The 13,422-nt window shown below is 45.0% G+C and overlaps 1 protein-coding gene across 1 annotated transcript; it reads left to right on the top strand.

The window, feature by feature from the left end:
• The first annotated feature begins 5,426 nt into the window (after window positions 1-5,426).
• On the top strand, window positions 5,427-12,528 carry LOC135511489 (uncharacterized). Its single transcript, XM_064932981.1, has 5 exons — window positions 5,427-7,007; window positions 8,367-8,569; window positions 8,773-8,917; window positions 9,091-9,396; window positions 11,507-12,528. The coding sequence occupies exons 1-5, from the start codon at window positions 5,427-5,429 to the stop codon at window positions 11,666-11,668; spliced, it is 2,397 nt and encodes a 798-aa protein (XP_064789053.1). The 3' UTR covers window positions 11,669-12,528.
• Window positions 12,529-13,422: the final 894 nt, after the last annotated feature.

The raw sequence follows: 13,422 nt of genomic DNA, 5'->3' as shown, positions 1-13,422 counted from the left end.
GAATTACATCACCAAGAGGTAGCAGATAGGGTGAGAACAATAGTAGTCCCAGAACAGAACCTTGAGGACCAGTGAAACTTACCATCGATTTGTCAGAGGACAAACCATCCACAGAGACGAACAGATATCTTTTCAACAGATGAGATCTAAACCAGGCAAGAACTTGTCTGCGTAGACCTATTAGCACAGAATTGTCTAGAATGCCATTGTATACTGTAGCGTTAAGACTTCCCTTCACTGGAAATAAGAGGCCTAGTCCAAACCATGAAAAACAGCCCCAGACCATTATTCCTCCTCCACCACACTTTACAGTTGGCGCTATGCATTGGGGCAGGTAGCGTTCGCCTGGCATCCACAAAACCCAGATTCGTTCATCGGACTGCCACATGGTGATGCATGATTCATCAATCCAGAGAATGCATTTCCACTTCTCCAGTGTCCAATGGTGGCAAGCTTTACACCACTCCAGCAGACGCTTGGCATTGCTCATGCAGATCTTAGGCTTGTGTGCAGCTTCTCGGCCATGAAAACCCATTAAATGATACTCCCAACAAACAGTTATTGTGCTGACGTTGCTTCCAGAGGCAGTTTGGAACTCGGTAGTGAGTGCTGCAACAGAGGGCAGATGATTTTTACACACTACACGCTTCGGCGGTCCCGTTCTGTGAGCTTATGTGGCCTACCACTTTGCGGCTGAGCCGATGTTGGTCCTAGATGTTTTCACTTCACAATAACAGCACTTACAGCTGACCAGGGCAGCTCTAGCAGGGCAGAAATTTGACAAACTGACTTGTTGGAAAGGTGGCATTCTATGACAGTGCCACGTTGAAAGTCACTGAGCTCATCAGTAAGGCCCTTCTACTGTCAATGTTTGTCTATGGAGATTGCATGGATGTGTGCTCAATTTTATACACCTGTCAGCAACGGGTGTGGCTGAATTAGCCAAATTCACTAATTTGAAGGGGTGTCCACATACTTTTGTATATACAGTGGGGCAAAAAAAGTTTTTAGTCAGCCACCAATTGTGCAAGTTCTCCCACTTAAAAAGATGAGGCGCCTGTAATTTTCATCATAGGTACACATCAACTATGACAGACAAAATGAGAAAGTAAAAAAAACAGAAAATCACATTGTAGGACTTTTAATGAATTTATTTGCAAATTATGGTGGAAAATAAGTATTAGGTCAATAACAAAAGTTTATCTCAATACTTTGTTATATACCCTTTGTTGGAAATGACAGAGGTCAAACGTTTTCTGTCAGTCTTCACAAGGTTTTCACACACTGTTGCTGGTATTTTGGCCCATTCCTCCATGCAGATCTCCTCCAGAGCAGTGATGTTTTGGGGCTGTTGCTGGGCAACACAGACTTTCAACTCCCTCCAAAGATTTTCTATGGGGTTGAGATCTGGGGACTGGCTAGGCCACTCCAGGACCTTGAAATGCTTCTTACGAAGCCACTCCTTCGTTGCCCGGGCGGTGTGTTTGGGATCATTGTCATGCTGAAAGACCCAGCCACGTTTCATCTTCAATTCCCTTGCTGATGGAAGGAGGTTTTCACTCAAAATCTCACAATACATGGCCCCATTCATTCTTTCCTTTACACGGATCAGTCGTCCTGGTCCCTTTGCAGAAAAACAGCCCCAAAGCATGATGTTTCCACCCCCATGCTTCACAGTAGGTATGGTGTTCTTTGGATGCAACTCAGCATTCTTTGTCCTCCAAACACGACGAGTTGAGTTTTTACCAAAAAAGTTATATTTTGGTTTCATCTGACCATATGACATTCTCCCAATCTTCTTCTGGATCATCCAAATGCTCTCTAGCAAACTTCAGACGGGCTTGGACATGTACTGGCTTAAGCAGGGGGACACGTCTGGCACTGCAGTATTTGAGTCCCTGGCGGCAAAGTGTGTTACTGATGGTAGGCTTTGTTACTTTGGTCCCAGCTCTCTGCAGGTCATTCACTAGGTCCCCCTGTGTGGTTCTGGGATTTTAGCTCACCGTTCTTGTGATCATTTTGACCCCATGAGGTGAGATCTTGCGTGGAGCCCCAGATCGAGGGAGATTATCAGTGGTCTTGTATGTCTTCCATTTCCTAATAATTGCTCCCACAGTTGATTTCTTTAAACCAAGCTGCTTACCTATTGCAGATTCAGTCTTCCCGGCATGGTGCAGGTCTACAATTTTGTTTCTGGTGTCCTTTGACAGCTCTTTGGTCTTGGCCATAGTGAAGTTTGGAGTGTGACTGTTTGAGCTTGTGGACAGGTGTCTTTTATACTGATAAGTTCAAACAGGTGCCATTAATACAGGTAATGAGTGGAGGACAGAGGAGCCTCTTAAGCCTCTTGAAGAAGAAGTTACAGGTCTGTGAGAGCCAGAAATCTTGCTTGTTTGTAGGTGACCAAATACTTATTTTCCACCATAATTTGCAAGTAAATTAATTGAAAATCCTACAATGTGATTTTCTGTATTTTTTTCTTCTAATTTTGTCTGTCATAGTTGAAGTGTACCTATGATGAAAATTACAGGCCTCTCTCATCTTTTTAAGTGGGAGAACTTGCACAATTGGTGGCTGACTAAATACTTTTTTGCCCCAATGTATAGTGTAGCTCTTTCAGTAGTTTAGTTGGAATAGGGTCCAGTAGACAGCTGAAAAGTTTAGATGCCATAACTATTTTAGTGAATGTGTTGAGCGATACAAGTAAAATAAAAAACTTGTGTGTCTACATTGAGCCAAGGTCCTCGCAGTTCTGGGCAGAATCAGAACAACTGAGCTTTGGAGAAATATGCATATTCAAAGAGGTGTCCGTAATTTGTTTTCTAATGATCATGATCTTTTCATCGAAGAAGTTCATGAATTCACCACTGCTGAAGTGAAGGCCATCTTTACTTGGGGAATACTGATTTTTATTTAGCTTTGCTACAGGATCAAAACATTTATTTGTGATTGTTTTTATTATCCTCAAAAATGTTGGAAAGGTATGCTGATATTTGGCACAATATAGAACCACTTGTTTTTAGTTTGTAGAGTCCTTAGAAGCTGTAATTGTAGAATAGTATGGAGGACATAATTAACCTAAGCTTAGGTGGCAGCATAACTATGAACCTACACAAGAGCAGCATAAGAGGTATATGAACCCTCACAAGGGAAACATAGCTAACCTATGAGTCTTTATAAGAGCTCATACAGTCCCTATAAGCTGTAATGGGAGCAGTGCATCGTATGGAGGACACCCTGTAGCCTATCAGGCTGTATAAGGCTGCATCAAGGTCACGGATGCCCAAGGGAGGAGCAGTACTCTTAGCCTGGAGGTACAGCAGGGTGATGAGGTTCTATATTAAGAGGAATATAATATCATTGCTTTGTACTTCTGAGGCATTGGCATGTATGCTCAAATCAATGCACAAGTCTAACAACAGACTTCACACACAGTGGCTTGCTGTGTGTACAGCAATCTTTAAGTCATACCATAGATTCTCCATTGGATTGAGGTCTGCACTTTGACTAGGCCATTCCAAGACATTTAAATGATTCCCTTAAACCACTCGAGTATTGCTTCAGCAGACTGCTTAGGGTCATTGTCCTGCTGGAAGATGAACCACTGTCCCAGTCTCAAATCTCTGGAAGACTGAAACAGGTTTCCCTCAAGTATTTCCCTGTATTTGGCATCATCCACCATTCCTTCAAATCTGACCAGTTACCCAGTCCCTGTCAATGAAAACAATCCCCACAGCATGATGCTGCCACCACCAGGCCTCACTGTGGGAATGATATTCTTGGGGTGATGAGAGCTGTTGGGTCTGTGACAGACATAGCGTTTTCCTTGATGGCCAAAAAGCTCAATTTTAGTCTCATCTGACCAGAGTACCTTCTTACACATGTTTGGGGAGTCTCCCACATGCCTTTTGGCAAACACCAAACATGTTTACTTATTTTTTTCTTTAAGCAATGACTTTTTTCTGGCCACTCTTCCGTAAAGCCCAGCTCTGTGGAGTGTACAGCTTAAAGTGGTCCTATGGACAGATACTCCAATCTCTGCTGTGGAGCTTTGCAGCTCTTTCAGGGTTATCTTTGGTCTCTTTGTTGCCTCTCTGATTAATGTCCTCCTTGCCTGGTCCGTGAGTTTTGGTGAGCGGACCTCTCTTGGCAGATTTGTGGTGCCATATTCTTTCCATTTTTTTATAATGGATTTAATGGTGCTCAGTGGATTGTTCAAAGTTTCAGATATTTTAAAACCCACCCCTGGGATCTGTACTTCTCCACAACTTTGTCTCTGACCTGTTTGGAGAGATCCTTGGTCTTCATGGTGCCACTTGCTTGGTGGTGCCCCTTGCTTAGTGGTGTTGCAGACTCTGGGGTCTTTCGGGAACAGGTGTATATGTACTGAGATTGTGTGACACTTAAATAAAGTCCACCTGTGTGCAATCTAACTAATTACGTGACTTCTGAAGGTAATTGGTTGCACCAGATCTTATTTAGGGGCTTCATAGCAAAGGGGGTGAATACATATGCACGCACCACTTTTCCTTTTGAAATATTATGGAATTTTTTGAAACAAGTTGTTTTTTCATTTCAATTCACCAATTTAGACTATTTTGTGTATGTCCATCACATGAAATCCAAATAAAAATCTAATAACAAGTTGTAATGCAATAAAATAGGAAAAATGTCAAGGGGGATGAATAGTTTTGCAAGGCACTGTAGCGCTCAGATAGAGTACAGTGTATGACAACCAGGAAAGTACTGAATGTTCACTAAAGAGTTTATATTAGGACTGTCAAACAATGAGAAAATGTAAGAGTAAATCGCCTTATTTGCTCAAATTGAGCTGTAATTTAAGATTTTTTTATTCAAAAAGCTTGACAAGAATATTGATTTTGTCCAAAATAAAAAGGTAAGCAAAATCTGGTACATTTATAAAGCACACTCTCTTTAACATCGATAACTTGTTTTTTTAACGTTGTATTGTAGTTAAGCTGTATAAAATATGTATTTTGAACACTTCCAGACAATGGGATTAATTGTGATTTAAAAAAATTAAGTTGACTGATTAATTCTGACAGCCCTAGTTTCTCTTTTTTCCCAAGAAACCTCGCTGACCCTGGCCTGTGTCAAGTGCAGGGAAAGGTTTTTGTGTGTATGTGTGTGTGTCAGGTATTGCCTTATCAAATGCAGCAGTTACTTCAATTAAAGAGAGACATGAAACCGTTACATATTCGTGCTGCATGTGACTGGTCCAATATGCAGTCCAATACTGCAGCCTTTTTTGTGAGCGCGCTCCATTTACCCACTCGCTCGCTCCCTGCACCTTTAAGAGCGCGTGCCTAGCTGAAGGTCACTAAACAGTAACACAAAGCTCTCTTAGCTCTGCGGTCCAATATAGCGCATGCGCTCTGCCTGAGGACTGCTACACAGACTGCAATATGGCGAGAATGCCTGGCAGCGCAGACTGCTCTAGCGACACGGCGGGGAAAGAGCGGGAGGAGCACATGAGCTGCCCAGAGACTGAGAGGAGCGGAGACGAGGCGGAAGAGGATGAGATCCAGGAGGTGCAGATCACCGGCGAGGAGGAGGGGGAGTACGAGGAGGATGTCGAGCTGGAGTGGGAGGCAGAATGTGTGGACCCCGGCAGCTGCTCGGTTATGGAGACAGAATCGGTCCGTATGGGCAGTACGGACCAGTGCAGCGGGATGGGACCGGGAGCGGGGGCGGACCCCAGACTTTTCCACATCCCCGGACTGGACTCGGATCCGGAGGGAGACCTGCAGCGGTCTGACCGCTCCAGACTGAGCGAGAACACTCGCCTGGCTACTAGGTACGCGGTCAGGATCTTCCGGGAGTACCTGAGTGAGAAAGCCCAAAGTCCTGACTTTGAAACTCTGGACAAGGAAGCGCTGTGCGCGATCCTGCGCTCCTTCTACGCCGAGGCGCGATCGAAGAGCGGCCAGCTCTACAGCAAGTCCTCTCTCATCAGCATCCGGAGTTCTCTGAACCGCTACCTGAATGAGCCGCCTTACTGTCGCACCCTGGACCTCACCAAGGACCCAGAACTGCGCAGCGCCAACCTGACCCTGGCCGCAGTCATCAGAAAGCTGGAGGAGCAAGGTGCCGGTCCCGTTGTGCAAAAACAGGCTATTACGCGAGCGGACCTGAGAAAACTCTACACCTCTAGTGTGTTTAACACGGATACGCCGTTCGGGCTTCTCAACAAAGTGTGGTTCGAGACATGTATGTATTTCTGCACGAGGGGGAGAGAGAATCAGCGCGAGCTGGAGGAGGATTCATTCGGGCTAGCCATAGACGAGGATGGGAGAAAGTTTATCTATTTCAAAGCGCTGGGGCCGTATCACAAGTCTCGCTCCGCGTCCTGGACTAAAAAAAGACCAGACACGGATGATGATACTCTGCCGCGCATGTATGAGACGGCCACGGAGTTTTGTCCGTATGCCAGCTTTGTGAAGTATGTCTCGAAACGGAACCCGCTGTGCAAAGCGTTCTTCCAGCGCCCGCGAGACCACTGCTGCTTAAGCGACATGACATGGTACGAGAACAAAGCAATCGGTAAAAACCTGCTGGGCACGAGGATGCAGATGCTGTCGCGTGCTGCCAAGCTTTCAAAGACCTACACCAACCACTGCATCGGCGCAGTCTCCATAGCAACGCTCAACAGCATCGCTGGTATCGGGTCAAAGTCAGTATCGCTTCACGTTGCCTCGGAAACGGTCAATGGTGGCGCACAGTCTTATCTCCAGCTCGTGATCCCATATAGCCGACAGGTCACGGACGCAGTGGAACTGAAGCCGCAGAGAACAAGGAAATCTCGTTCTCACTGCCCCGGCGATGTCTCTGGACCTCCGTCACCTAAGAAGCTCTGTGTGCGTTCCGAGGAACGCGGAGAGTCCCCGGTGGTCATAGTGGACGGTACGGAGCCCGTGGACACCCGATCCCCGGAGCCCCACGGTCAGCCGCCCGCTCCTTTACCAGCTGGCGCGGTAGCAGCGCAGGTAACACTGTTTCACACTCTGCACCAACACAGGTTTTTAATTGATCAGCGGTCTTCTAAATTTAATGTAGAATAACCTTACTAGTCTCCAAAGCATCCACAGATTATGCATAAATGTAATGATTTACATAATTTTCCATTTACTGTGGAAGTATTGACCAGTATGATGTGTGTGTTTGTACTGTTGAGGAGTGAGTTCTGTCATTGGGTGTTCTAGGTGCTTTAGTAAAGAGGTCAGGAACATTGTGTTAGAGTCCCAAATGGCACCTTATTCCCTTATATAGTGCACAATTTGTTTACCAGAGCCCTATGGACACTGGTCAAAAGCAGTTTATTGTATGTATAGAGGTTAGGGTGCCATTTGGGACAAGCCTGTGAGTGCAGAGTAGAGGACACATGAGTGAGTTCTCTCTGGGACTTTGTCTGTTGCTATGGGTGATGGCGCCCCAGGCCCACAATTACCCACCATGCACCACAGTGGAGCCCGCAGGGGGAGTGCCAGAGCGTGCAAGCTCTCACTCACACACTTATTTTATACCAATTTGCCTAAAGCTCACATTTTCCTGAGACACAGGCACTATAATGAACAATAGTACGACAGGCTGTCTCAAGCCTCTTTCCCCTAATGAAAAAAAAATTGTGTTTGTGTGGGTGAGTGTGTGTGTCTGTTTGTGTATATCCAGTATCATAATGAGTTGAATGCTTTTGCGTCGTTCCTCTCAGAAGAGCCTGCCTGTCGTGACCCTAGAGACATGCACATGTCTGCTGCAGCACTAACAGCTCTGCTCATCTGTTTTCTGCTTTATCAGCTATACATCCATCTATCTCACTATTTACCCTTTTCTCAGCTTTAAGAGGCAGACTGCCTTCGGCCATGGCTGTCTTTCTCCCTCACTGCACTTACTTACCACAGTGAATGCTGACCAGTAGACTTTATAGCTTGTCCGTTTTTCAGCAGTGAAAACTTACTTGAAGCATTTGTAAGGTGTTTAAAACCTTCCTCTCCAGGAATGTCCTCACCTGTCTCACCTGCAACCCACATAGCAGAGGATGAGACAGACTCATATCTGTCTCTGGGTTTCATTATCAACACCCAGCCCACTCCACTGTCCTTAGTTAGCCAGACAGAGACACTGACAAGGGCAGAAACCACTCTGCATCATGTAGTTTAGTGCATCATGAGTTAATTGTACTAAAAACGTTGACAGAGTATGAATGAAGTCCCAGTCTACAACTCTTTACTAGTGTCCTGTCTCTACTTAGTCACTCAGGGAATGACTGTGTGCTATGTTCACACACAATACTTGTGACAAATTTCAGTTGGACATTTGTGTATCTTCTTCTTCTTCTTCTCTCCCAGGATAGCCGTAATAGCAGCATGGCCAGCCGGCCACTGGTCTCCCAGTCCCCTGCCTCTCCGCTGGGCTCAGGGGGTATAGGGGGTATAGGGGGCATCCCCACCCCAGCCCAGCTCACAAAAACCAACGCCCCTGTACACATAGATGTAGGAGGTCACATGTACACCAGCAGCCTGGCGACACTGACCAAGTACCCAGAGTCACGGTAAGACTCGCACACACATAGGGTGTTTACGATTGACTACATTGAAGTGGAATGCAATCACTGATCTACAAATGACCTTGCATCCCAAATACATACTCATTATGTGATCAAGATTAGCAATGCTACGTTTAGCCTTGCTCAAACTGATCCCCTCAGACATGTACACTCTGATGATGATCTCAATGATTTCCCCTTCCCCCCAGGATTGGTCGTCTGTTCAACGGGACAGAGCCCATAGTGTTGGACAGTCTGAAGCAGCACTACTTCATAGACCGAGACGGTCACATGTTCCGCTACATCCTCAACTTCCTGCGGACGGCAAAACTGCTCGTCCCTGACGACTTCAAAGTGAGTTTATCTGACCCTGCACTCAGGCCTGGAAAACCTTGTCTGTAATTGCACACTTATAACATATAGTGTGAAGCTTTGTGAGATACAGTTTCTTTTTAAGAATCTGATGATCATTGTGTTTTTGTGTGCATGTCTGTGTACATTTGTGTGTGTGTGTGTGTATGTTACAGGAGTACTCTCTACTCTATGAGGAGGCCAGGTTCTTCCAGCTATCTCCACTACAAGCAGAATTAGAACGCTGGAGGAGTGAGCGCGAGGACAGGAAGGTGTGGCGTGTGTGTGAGTGTGTGGTGGTGCGTGTAGCTCCAGAGCTGGGGGAGAGGATCACTCTAAGTGGGGACAGGGCTCTGATCGAGGAGGTGTTTCCAGAGGTCGGGGACGTCATGTGTAACTCCCTGAACGCAGGCTGGAATCATGACTCTACGCACGTCATACGCTTCCCACTCAACGGATACTGTCACCTCAACTCTGTACAGGTAACATGACAGACACTACCCTTACACTGCATAGAACAACCCAAAATACAAAGTTAACACAACTCACAACAGATAAGGTCACCTCAACTCATAACATCACATTAACCCACCTCAACTCTGTATAGGTAACATCCCACTAACTAGTACCCATGGCACAAACATAGTATAACCTCAGAGGGCCAGAGCAGCCAGAGAAAGAAAGACTAATCCTGGTTAGATATGAAACGTGGCCATCGGCTACTGCGTCTGCTGGTTGCAACACTCACGACAGAGTTCCTAACTGCCTCTGGAAGGGTCGTCAGCACAATAACTGTTCATCGGGAGCTTCATTAAATGGGTTTCCATGGCCGAGCAGCCGCACGCACACAAGCCTAAGATCACCATGTGCAATACCAAGTGTCGGCTGTAGTGGTGTAAAGCTCGCTGCCATTGGACTCTGGAGCAGTGGAAACATTCTCTGGAGTGATAATCACGTTTCACCATTTGGCAGTCCGAAAGATGAATCTGGGTTTGGTGGATGCCAGGAGAACACTACCTGCCCAAATGCATAGTGCCAACTGTAAAGTTTGATGGAGGAGGAATAATGGTTTGGGGCTGTTTTTCATAGTTCGGGCTAGGCCCCTTAGTTCCAGTGAAGGGAAACCATAACACTACAGCATACAATTACATTATAAATGATTCTGTGCTTCCAACTTGTGGCAACAGTTTGGGGAAGGCTCTTTCCTGTTTCAGCATGACAATGCACCTGTGCACAAAGCGAGGTCCATACAGAAATGGCTTGTCAAGATCGGTGTGGAAGAACTTGGCCTGCACAAAGCCCTGACCCAACCCCATCGAACACCTTAGGGATGAATTGGAACACCGACTGCGAGCCAGGCCTAATCGCCCAGCATCAGTGCCTAACCCCACTAATGCTTGTGGCTGAATGGAAACAAGTCCCCACAGAAATATTCCAACATCTAGTAGAAAGCATTCCCAGAAGAGTGGAGGCTGTTAAAGCAGCAAAGGTGGGACCAACTCCATATTAATGGCCATGATTTTGGAATGAGATGATCAACAAGCAGGTGTCCACATACCTTTTATCATGTAGAGTAGCTCCTTATAGCACTGCACTGTCATGATTGGTTGACGGTAGGTGGGGGCGGGAGGTCCTGTATAATCACAAACTCACTTCCTTGATAACTTTCTTTAAAACAGCTCTGGCCTGCTCTGTGAAGCGCAAGAAGTATGAATGCTCTGATCTCTGCGGAGGCCACATCACAGTAAATGCTGTACGGCCACTGCAGATGTCGGTTTGACCATGCAGAGCCTTCAAGGCAGAGAGAGAGAGGGATGGAGGCAGACAGAGGTTTCTAATTTAGCCTACTGCCTGCAACAAACAAAGAGAGGACAGGGCGACAGAGCGAGACAGCGAGGCAGACAGGATAGAGGTACAGATGCTCCTTCAGTGTATACTAATGGAATGCCATCATGCAGCTAGAGAGAATGTCTGCATACAAAATGTCACCATATTCACAATTTAGTGCACTACTTTTAACTAGGGCCCATAGTGCACTACATAGGGAATATGGTGCCATTTGGGATGCACATAATATTGCACTAGAAAAAGGGTTTGCGTCTGTTTGTATGTGTGAGTTGTTGTGATAGAGGGCATCTGCCTGTCTGTCACTTGATTTTTAGGTCAAGGAAGGACAGGGTGAGATGGCTGGCTCTTCTTTAGTCAGACTGAGTCTTGCTAAAGAGAGAGATGAGTGAACTTGGGCCCTATGGGCACTGTCTGTGCTATTGTTAGTAGCACATTTGCACATATTCACACATTGGTACTCTTCCACAAACTGGAGTCCTGTATGACTGTGGTATGACTGGACCCTGAATCAGCCCCTCTCTGAAATCACTTCTCTGCCCCACGGTCAACTGACCTTCCATACATATTGTATTAGACCACCAATTACCTGATTCATCGTCTATTCTCTTTTTGTCAAACCCCAAATAATTGTTGTGAATGTGATTAAAACTTGAGATCTGAGTCTGTGTCTACCCGAGTGGTTATTCTGACCACAAGTGTGTGTGTACGGTGTCTGTAATGCATGTGTGTGTGTTTGATTGACAGGTGTTGGAGAGGTTGCAACAGAGAGGATTCAAGATAGCAGGGGCGTGTGGCGGGGGAGTAGACTCCTCCCAGTTCAGCGAGTACGTCCTACGCAGGGAGGGAAGTAGCAACGGACAGCGTGGCCACACCCTCATCCGCATCAAACAGGAAGCACTGGACTAAGCCCGACCCAGGTCAGATCAGAGGTCAGGGGATAATTGGCCAGGAGAAACCAGAAAGCCACGCCTCCATCTCCAAGGGAACGCCAATAGTTGTTTTAGAATTTTGGGGACATAGGTATTGCCATGATGAAACGGTGATTGTACCTACACCAAAGGAGAGCAATAGAACTATGACTTCACCGCAATGAACTATGGAAGTCACTAACCAGGCGGTACGCAGATAGTGACTGACCCCTCTCCCCATGAGCAGGGACCTATAGCATAGAGAGAAGCAACATTAGCACTATCATCATACTACTCATGTTACTGTGTAGGATTATTCTGTTTTATAGTGTCATAATAATACTATGTGGATTCATTAAGATTCTTACAATAATGTAAATAATCATAGAATGGGATGAGGTCATGACTGAAACTCTGAAATGGAGAGACGACACTAATGAACATGGAAGATATGCAGCTGAATGTTAAAAAGCACAAGTGTCTGGGAAATCTAACCCAGCCTAAACTAAATAGATCAAATATATGGTTCTGTAAAGCTGAAGTTAGTACGAGGAACTCATGGAAGTTTTTTTTTTTTTAAGGAACTTTTTATAAACCAAAAATATGGTTTTCACATGTTAAGTCTTAATCTTATGACAATGGACTTCTGAAGTGGTTATTCTACACTTTATATTCATCACATTGATAAAAGAGATTTGTCTTGTCAGAGATTGAATTGTTGCATGTTTTATGCTGAGCATTTGTGCAGCAGAGGACTTGAGATCTGTATCAAAACTGTCTGTCACACTAAAGGAAATTTGATTTCATAAACGAATGTACCAAAAGGATGTAAAAACATGTTTCATACAAAAAAAAGTCTGCATGTGTGTGTGTGTCTATTAATTATTCAGGAAACTGTAAATGATGAGAATATTCACTAAATGTTCATTTTAGTTATGCTAGCAATCACAGATCGGATGACAAACCTAACATCACCGTGTAATTGAAACCGGAAAGTTAAGGGAGAGGTTTGCATTAATTTTAGGTGGCATGGTAAATATTCCACCTGCTTCAGAGTTTAGCAGAAAGTAGTTAATGAATATGTATAAGCAGTGCATGAATATTAAGTACACTAAAGTGCCTTTGTCTTCCTGGATTTGACAAGCTGTCAGAGGGAGGGGCTTGTCTTTGATCTGAGACAGGAACAGGAAGCATTGGGACATATGATGAGCTTGTTAACGTTGCCGACGATGATCAATAATTCAGCAATCACCTAATCAATCAGTAATCACATGAATTAAAATACTCCCTCACCATTTGCTATAACTGGAACAGTTACATGAAACAGTCTACGTAGCTAACCTCCACATGAAGGGTCAGCATTGATTTCCACTATCAGATCCTTCTTTAATTGGCACACGGTCAGTTTGCCGAGCTTAGTGTTAAGTTATTGGTCAGCAGCCTTTTCAGCTGAAAGAATTCTGATCCACTTCATTCTTTCCACCCTTTGTATTTCATTGCCAAAAGGTAGTTCTGTGCCTTAAAGCTCCTCTCTTCTGTATTCAGAGATAGCGGAATAATTCATCTCAAACACATCCACAACTCTGACACATTTCCACACACGCCGTGAAGGATCACTATTTTTCCCTCCAAGTGACAACCTAAAAAAAGGTATCAATTATGAAGCATAACATTTTCATGAAAATGTGTAAGTAATGTGGAAATAAACAAAGAATCCCTGATAGACTGTAAAAGAACACAGTACAACACTCA

Source organism: Oncorhynchus masou, chromosome 24 (genome assembly GCF_036934945.1).
Source record: "Oncorhynchus masou masou isolate Uvic2021 chromosome 24, UVic_Omas_1.1, whole genome shotgun sequence".
In the NCBI taxonomy this organism is placed as follows: Eukaryota; Metazoa; Chordata; class Actinopteri; order Salmoniformes; family Salmonidae; genus Oncorhynchus; species Oncorhynchus masou.
Note: the sequence above shows the minus strand (reverse complement) of the source record. Positions and strands in the feature narration are given on the sequence as shown.

Coding starts and splice junctions, on each gene's coding strand:
- LOC135511489 (XM_064932981.1), top strand. CDS start 5,427: ATGGCGAGAATGCCTGGCAGCGCAGACTGCTCTAGCGACACGGCGGGG. Junction 7,008..8,366: donor CTGGCGCGGTAGCAGCGCAG/GTAACACTGTTT, acceptor CTTCTCTCCCAG/GATAGCCGTAATAGCAGCAT. Junction 9,397..11,506: donor GTCACCTCAACTCTGTACAG/GTAACATGACAG, acceptor TTTGATTGACAG/GTGTTGGAGAGGTTGCAACA.